The sequence below is a fragment of the Branchiostoma floridae genome, chromosome 4 (genome assembly GCF_000003815.2).
Source record: "Branchiostoma floridae strain S238N-H82 chromosome 4, Bfl_VNyyK, whole genome shotgun sequence".
NCBI classification, from domain to species: Eukaryota; Metazoa; Chordata; class Leptocardii; order Amphioxiformes; family Branchiostomatidae; genus Branchiostoma; species Branchiostoma floridae.
The window spans coordinates 11,560,589-11,568,395 of NC_049982.1; the positions used below are offsets into that span (position 1 = coordinate 11,560,589).

Consider the following 7,807-nt stretch of genomic DNA (forward strand, 5'->3'; position numbering starts at 1 on the left):
ACCCTGGATATGCAGATATCGTGCCTTTTGTAATGAATCATGTTTCACAAGTGATAATGACATTATATATTTATTGTTCCCGTCTTGATAAAAGGATGGGCAGACGAGTCTTTTGGGTATTGCTATGGTGTCTACTGTGGTATTTAGTGTATTCTGTGGTATAATAATCAACTGACTGTGATACCTTGTTTTTGGTAGTATCTGCCTCGTTTCATACTGTATTTTTACACTGCCATTCTGCAGAGCTACCTGAGAAAATTAGGCTGGTTCAAACCTGTAGATTGGGAGCCCGTGGTTGTGCAGTCTGCGAGGGAAGGCGAACCGTTCCTTGAACCCGCGGACATCGCACCTGACCTCTTCTCGGACGACTTTGACCCGTCCATGATGGTGGAGGAGGCGGAAGGCATGGGCAGGGACGGCGAGCCGACCGAAACGGTGGACGAAAGTATCAGCAAAGAGGAGCTCGCGATGGCCGTCAGAAAGTTTCAAGAGGAGAACAACCTGACTGTGACCGGGGAGCTGGACGATGAGACCTTGAACAGAATGAACCAGCCGAGATGTGGCAATCCCGACAAAACGCTGGCCAAAAACCTCACTACCCTGACCCTGGGCGAACTGTTGACAGGCTCGGCAAACAAAGGGAACACTTCGTCCAACGACTCGTCTAATGCCGCAGAGGATGCGTCGGCTGGTCACGAGCGCCGCCGTCGTAGCGTCCTTGAAAAGTGGAAAGAAAGGCAGCAGCAGCACAGGACTAAGGATAAGCGAGGGTATTTCCCTGGCAATGTGATCACGTGGAGACTGATGCAGGAAGGTTTTAGTATGCAGATGGAACAGGAGATGCAGCGCGTGGTCATACATCAAGCCTTTCGGATGTGGAGCGAGGTCATGAAGCCAATATTCAAAGAGGACACTCACAGTTTGAGGGTGGACGACGTGGACATTGTCATTGCATTTGGCAAGGGTGAGTCCTTCCTGCCGTATACTTGTACCAATTCGTTTAAGTTAATGAGCAATATACTGTGCACACCGGCGGTTAGAGTGCTTCCCCTTTCCTAACCCTGGTCTAGACGAATACGTGCTTCTTTCTTTATTATGATACGCTGTATCTGCATTTGCTTTTGATTGTCAGATTCTAGTTTGTCCCAAATGTCAGCACTTCCTACGACACTTTGAGCTGTAAGAAGTGCATGTAGTTCATTAAAGACTGACACGAGTATCTAATATTTCTTATTACCTTGTTCCACAGACCTATCGAACATTGCGGCGCCGAATGGTGAGTAGTTTACGTCGCCGTGTTTACGTTGGCTACTGTTCAAGTTAGATAATGGAAAGTGAATACCCATGATTAGGATTTACCTTAGAAAAATAGATCACCAATGTTCATGTAGAGATAAAGCCAAAAAATGAATTCATCGACCGCAAACAGCGTTAAATCGTTATTGTCGAGTCTTTCAACACTAACTTTTATGGACGTCAGGCTGATTTTTTGTCATTTTTCCAGAGAGACGCTTGCACTTGGGCTGCTCTCACGAGTTCCAAGGCCAGGAGTACGCTCACGCCTTCTCAAGTCTGTTTGCGAGTGTGCACCTGAACGACGACGTCTACTTCACTCTTGACGGGCATCAAGGGATAAGCCTCCTCAGGGTGGGTATTTTTGTTACGGGAGTAGGGGAGGGGAGAGGGGATAAAGGGAGCATGTATGTACTTCAGTCTTTTACCTTCGGAAATGTACAGACTAAACATTGACGTTTGTCTTCTAAGCTAATGACGTATCTTTCCTCGTGTAGGTCATCGTACACGAGGTCGCCCATGCCCTGGGGCTGCAGCACCAGCTTAGACCTAACTCCGTCATGTTGCCCAACTACCCCACCGATAACCCCAACTTCGAGATCGGAGTGGAGGACCGGAGGGCCATGCAGGACCTCGGATATGGTAAGTTTTTGGGGACTGAGATATCCCAGCTTGCTGTCGTCGTTTAAAGTATGATTTTGAGAAGGAAAACGGCTAAGAGTCTAGATCTATGTGATGTGACATGAAATGGAGATTTTGGTCGAAGACGAAATCGTAGTGCGTGTGTTCTGGTTTGGTGAATAGGATACTAGTAACTTCTCTACTCTCAAAAGTGCCGTTTTTTACATGAATATTCATACAACGGGTAAGACTCGCTTAATTGATAGGAAAATATGCCACATGGAGATAATTGCACTCACGTGGTACAGTTACTACAGTAGGCGCTTCTGGCGTTGTTCAGAGATGGATTTCGGACGTTTTTTTTTCTCTTGACTTCATGAAACCCTCATTCGTTTCGATTAATCGATGAACACGATAACTTTGGCGCACGTGTTGTACGATCAGCTAACAGCCCCAAGCAAAGTACTTCGATTTTCACCAGTCAGTGATCGAGCTTTGGCGGCAGTGTTTAGATAAGAGATGAAACGGCTGTCAGGTGGTGGAAGATTACGTCATCAGAGATCGCGCGTGTGGTTCTAAAGGCCACCTCCCAGAACCTTTTGTGTCGCCGCTAAAAATGTTACCAAAAAATCAATAATCGCTCGCTGGAAGTGATCTTTTGAAAATACGTCACGATAACGCTGCCTTCGGATCCCACACTTATTGTATTAACAACGTTTCGCCAACAGAACAGCCTGCAGCTGTTTTGTTACTGCATCTCTGGGCGTTTCAATGACGCTATATCCTGATCCCGAATGTGGCGTGAATAGCCATGGGCTGAAATCAGCACTCTTCGCTAACTCTTGTACTCGGTTTCTTTGACACGTCACAGGCAAAAAAATGTATCACAAAAACCAAGAGGACTGGATAGATGATAGTTGGTTAGAGGGTACAGCATTATATGTACAACTAACTGTATGTTCACTTTGAACGTGTTCCTATGGACGTCAGCAAATATTTACCATACAATAGGAAGTAAGGCACATAGCCCAGCCCATGTTATATCGGCTTACGCTTGCTTGTGTTGCAGCACGCTTATATGTTTCATATTGGGACATCAGACAACCTAAATATTTTACCTGTTTTACAGGACAATGCGAGGAGCAGTTCGACACTGTGTTCGACTGGCTGCGACCAAGGAAAGACGAGAACGGCTACACGACTGGAGTCTCGTACAACACGTACTTCTTCTTCGACGGTCGCTACTGGATGTACGAAAACTCCCAGGGGCGAACACGTTACGGGGATCCCCGTGTCATCCGCAAGGGGTGGGAGGGCATCGCGTCACGGAAGATCGACGGGATCCTCCACGTCTTGAATAGGTTCTGGGACGTCCTCTTCTTCTTCTCAGGTAAGGTTTCATTTATGTAGAAACAATGGTGTTGATATGCGAACAGACGGACGTGGAGAAATTACTGACGCATGGGCGTGGAGAAAGAGAAGATGGGCATGTGGAGAGATGTATGGACGGACAGAAAATGGGGCGGAAGGGAAATGAAGAAAGAAGATAGAATTGAAAGTTAACAACGGCACATTAAGGAAATAAAAGAGCCATAACAAATCATCCACGGAATGCCATTGTTTAAGAAACACCCGTTGACTGCCCACCTGATTCCATGTATTGTTTGTTCTGCCCAGGTGATTCCTACTACCAGTACGACAGCGAGCGAGACCAGATCTACACACACGACGCCCACGGAAACCCCTTCCCCAACCTCATCAGCTACGGATTTCCCGGCATCCCCGACAACATCGACACCGTCTACTACAACAGAAGTGCCGGCTACACCTACTTTTTTAAGGATCATCTGGTGAGTACTCATAAAACCGTATCATTAATACAGTTATACACAGGCCTTTAGGTATATTGAATACCTACCAGCTCTATCTAGCGCTAGCTACTAGTGTGTCGTAAGAACAAACCTTCGGTTTTAAAATCTTCCACTTTATCTCGGGTAGATGCTAGTTGATACATAAAGTTGAGGTTTCATATTCTCTGAAAAAGTCATAACATCCATATGAAATGTTTTAAAACATTCAAAGTTCACTATTACAATTTGAATGTATATGGATATGTATATGAATATGAATATGTACATGTAAATGGTTCATTAAGCTCGTATGTAAGGTTTGTATGGCTACTTTTTCACTGACAGTGGTCTAGCGAAAGAAAGCTGTCTAATTAAGGCAATTGCGTTGACAGGAAAGTAAAGTGATCATAGCATAGTATTTCACAGTTAAAAGGTCGAAATAAAACATCAAAATACATGTTTTGTTGAACGCACATGATAGAAAATTCGGTATCAATGTCTGTCGTAGGGCTATTTTGACACAGTAACTTGGTGTGTACTTAGAATAGCATTGCTCTCCGTTCCAGGTGTACCAGTACGAGATCGAGCGGCAGAGAGTGAGCCCGGGCTTTCCCAAGGAAATCAGCGTTCTATACCCCGGAGTGCCCAACAACCTGGACGCCGCCTACTACTCCTACTACCACAAGACCACGTTTTTCATAAAAGGGTTAGAATACTGGGGTATTTCTGGCAACAACGGACCGATAGTCGGACCGTTTACGGTCAACCAGCGGTGGAGAGACATCTGTAACGTGTGGATGTGGGATCTGGACGGGTAGTGAGCACTTCCGTTCTGCAGATTCGCTGCAAACGTACGTGGGAAACGTTTTGAGATCAATAGTGATATTTGTTTTCTTGAACGTTTGGAGCGTTTTTGCAGTTTTTTTGCTCAGTCTACTATCCGTAGGCTGTACAAAATGAAGGCTTTAGGGCGAAATAGTATCATTTCGGAAACACGTGCAGACAAACTACTAGACCTCTTCCTTCCATATTGTAGTTGTAGTTTGGGCTTAGGAAACTTCTCTCATGACAAAATTCAGCTGTATTCTTTATTGGCCACTACGAAAGCTTTACTACAGTTCTATCATGTTGTGCCGAAAATGAACTTCTCTTCGCTCGCATAGTTTCCGGGAGAGGCCCAGGCCAGGCGGAAATATCTCTCCTGTTCAGTCCATGTCCTAGTACGGGGCATTTTTGTGCAATACAGGTTTCACAAAGAAATCGGTCGATTTGATAGAAAACTCAGTTGTCTCAGAGACATGCAGGATATGTGTGCATGGTGAGTTGTAGTGTTTTATAACGAGTGAATAGTTTCTACACTCCAACGAGGGTCGTTACCCACAGGTATATACGGTGTGTTTTCCTGTGTGCTATTGATAAAAAAGTATTCTACTTTTACATGTAGGTTCACGATAACATCATCCAAGCACATTGTAGTTCAGAGAACGAAGTTTTAGATAAAAAATCTTGTCACAAAATCATTTCTTTGTTGGCTAAAAATGTCAACCATAGACACACGGAGGTACTTGTGCCCCGGGCCATTGAGATGGGTCGCCTTACCCACTTTTTTGCTATCTCAGGAATACGTGTAATCATGTACGTGTAATTTATACCACATATATTTTGATAATGATGTATTTTGTATATTTAAAATATCTGCCTCCCTGTTGTGATAATGCAAGTTCAAACGAATATCATATTTATAGCCGTGGATATTGGTGAAGGGCACACGACATTTGTCATGCGTGAGTTCAAGTGAGTCTGTGGGTCATGTGTAAGACTTCTGAGACCCTAGACACCATGAGGACTCCTACAGGAGTGACAATAACACGCTGTGTGGACCCTTCTGGACCACAGGGATAGATGCACTGTTGGTGTTGAAGTGTACAATACGGGGTTATATCGGGGGAAATGATAAAGTTGTGTGTATAATTGAGAGTGGGCAAGGCTCATTCCCCCTTCTGAAGGGCTGTGTATAGATTTGTCTGTTATCGTATATGACTATGAGTGATTTACTAGTCTTTTTGTACAAAGGACACGATTATGAGCGAGAAAACCTATGTATGTACGGATGAAACAGTCTTAGACGTACCGTAAACAGTTTCAAATCTTTTACGTAAGAACCCGACAAGTGAGCGTTGGTAGTATACCGGTTCAAAGATGCCCTGTGCAATAGTGCCTGCGGAAAGACAATCACACAGAAAATCATTCTCCAAGTTCTGTTTCTGTAGCAGAAGTCTGCAGGGCGGTGTAGGGGGCGCGGTCAAACAAGGAGCCCGCCCATATGACAACAACGACGTTTCAAGTTCATACTTTTCGACGTTAGCTTCTTTCCTTCGCTTATGGGTTCTTTTCTTATAGTTCTTATATCACAGCTTAAATTATTCTCTAAGATATTATCTAGAGAGCTTTTATTTCAAATGACAACCGACTGGTTACATGTTGTACATGTTCAAGTTGGGCAAAGAAAACGTCTTATGTCTTTTGTTAAATAGTATTTTAAGAGTAATACTTCTATATTTCATCGATTGTACAAAGCGTCATGCAATGTTGTGTATCGCATACTAGTATTCTAAAATAATAAAACAAGTCGAAAATATCAATACCGACGTGTGACTCTTTTCTCTCTGATAAGATGTAGGAACACTTCACCTTTATTCCACCACGTCTTCTAGCGACACACCTGTACATTGCAATCTCGGATTTGGCCACGTAGTTGTTTCAGTCAGCATGTTCAGCATGGTAGAGGATTAGAGGAATCAGACAGACACGGTTGTCTTAAACAAGGAGTAAAACCTTGCAATCTATTGCAAGACAAGTCATTTCGTTTATAGTCTGATAGAAACGGACAAAGCCACAGGGACATCGTAGGCAACAATTGTTTTAGCTTTCCCCGAACGTCACACGGACGGTGGACGAGTGTTCTTTACAGCACGGGTAACAAATCACGACACATCCCCGAGTTTCTTGTCTGTGCTGTTCATCAGCCCTGACCTTCATGAGAAAGGCTGGGTCTTACATGACGTCAACACTGGAATCAAAGGTCATTCCAGTAATTTGCATTGTACATTTCTCCGTCGGTGCGACGTTCCCTACTGAAACCTTGATCGAAATCTGCAGTTGTCTCTACGGTAGTAAGAAATATGGCGACGGCCAAATACGCTATATAGGATTGAAAGCGCTGAGGTCTGAGAAATGATCTACGAATTCTGTGCATTTTTTTTTTCGAAGTGTTCTTGCAAAATCAGGCCCTCCCATTTACTTCACGTTAACATGTATTAAAAGCGACCTTCATATACCTCGAAAATAGATCTGCGTTTACACTTCATTCGTTGGAGTTTGGGCCATCCCCAACTTTTCAAATTTCATAAAGTATGTTATCATATTTGCACTGAGCGTGATATGTTGGAACACAAAACGCAAACCAGTAGTATACCTGGTCATACATCTTGCGCTCTAATAATATCATTTTCACTACCAACTGGGTAACATTTGCGGAACAAAGTGTAATCTATACTGCGTGCTCTGTTAATTATTCGTTCAACCCCTCATTTGTATTGTTACATCAAGTCACAGCTCCCTTACATCTTGCTGTACCATCTTTACGAAACAAGGGAGTGAAATTATTAACCCTCGTAACCCGCCACAATCCGTACAGAAAGTCCATATCACACCTTAATTGTGAAGACAAACAAAGCCACGATTATGATACGGCTATCTTTGTTTCAAGAGGCTTGCTGAAGTATGGTCCTGTTTGTACAGAGCGGCGGGAGTGTTCGCTGTGTGAGACTATCATGACAGGGTCACGTCTGAGAGCGTGGTGGTTTATCGTGCTGTGAGTAGGCACTCAACCTTTAGCTAGTTAGCGGCTCCAAGTAGCGGCTCCAAGTAGCCTGTCTCCCTAGTTTAACCGCCTCCCGGGGAAAGGTACTGCTTATGGCGCGGTCACATTTGTAGCAGGTCGTCCTACGATTTCGATGCGGGAGGATTTCTAGCAGTCTGGG

The 7,807-nt window shown here is 44.1% G+C and overlaps 1 protein-coding gene across 8 annotated transcripts in view; it reads left to right on the top strand.

Annotated features, from left to right (window-relative positions):
* LOC118415029 (matrix metalloproteinase-21-like) overlaps positions 1 to 6,406 on the top strand; it is a 30,896-nt gene extending 24,490 nt beyond the window's left edge. For all 8 annotated transcript variants that reach the window (XM_035819406.1, XM_035819401.1, XM_035819407.1 and 5 more), the window contains exons 3-9: positions 244 to 964; positions 1,250 to 1,276; positions 1,505 to 1,647; positions 1,791 to 1,935; positions 3,044 to 3,304; positions 3,592 to 3,764; positions 4,331 to 6,406. In XM_035819406.1, the coding sequence (XP_035675299.1) occupies positions 244 to 964; positions 1,250 to 1,276; positions 1,505 to 1,647; positions 1,791 to 1,935; positions 3,044 to 3,304; positions 3,592 to 3,764; positions 4,331 to 4,582 (1,722 nt within the window). In that variant the 3' untranslated portion in view covers positions 4,583 to 6,406. The remainder of the gene's footprint in view (positions 1 to 243; positions 965 to 1,249; positions 1,277 to 1,504; positions 1,648 to 1,790; positions 1,936 to 3,043; positions 3,305 to 3,591; positions 3,765 to 4,330) is intronic.
* The last annotated feature ends 1,401 nt before the right edge of the window (positions 6,407 to 7,807 follow it).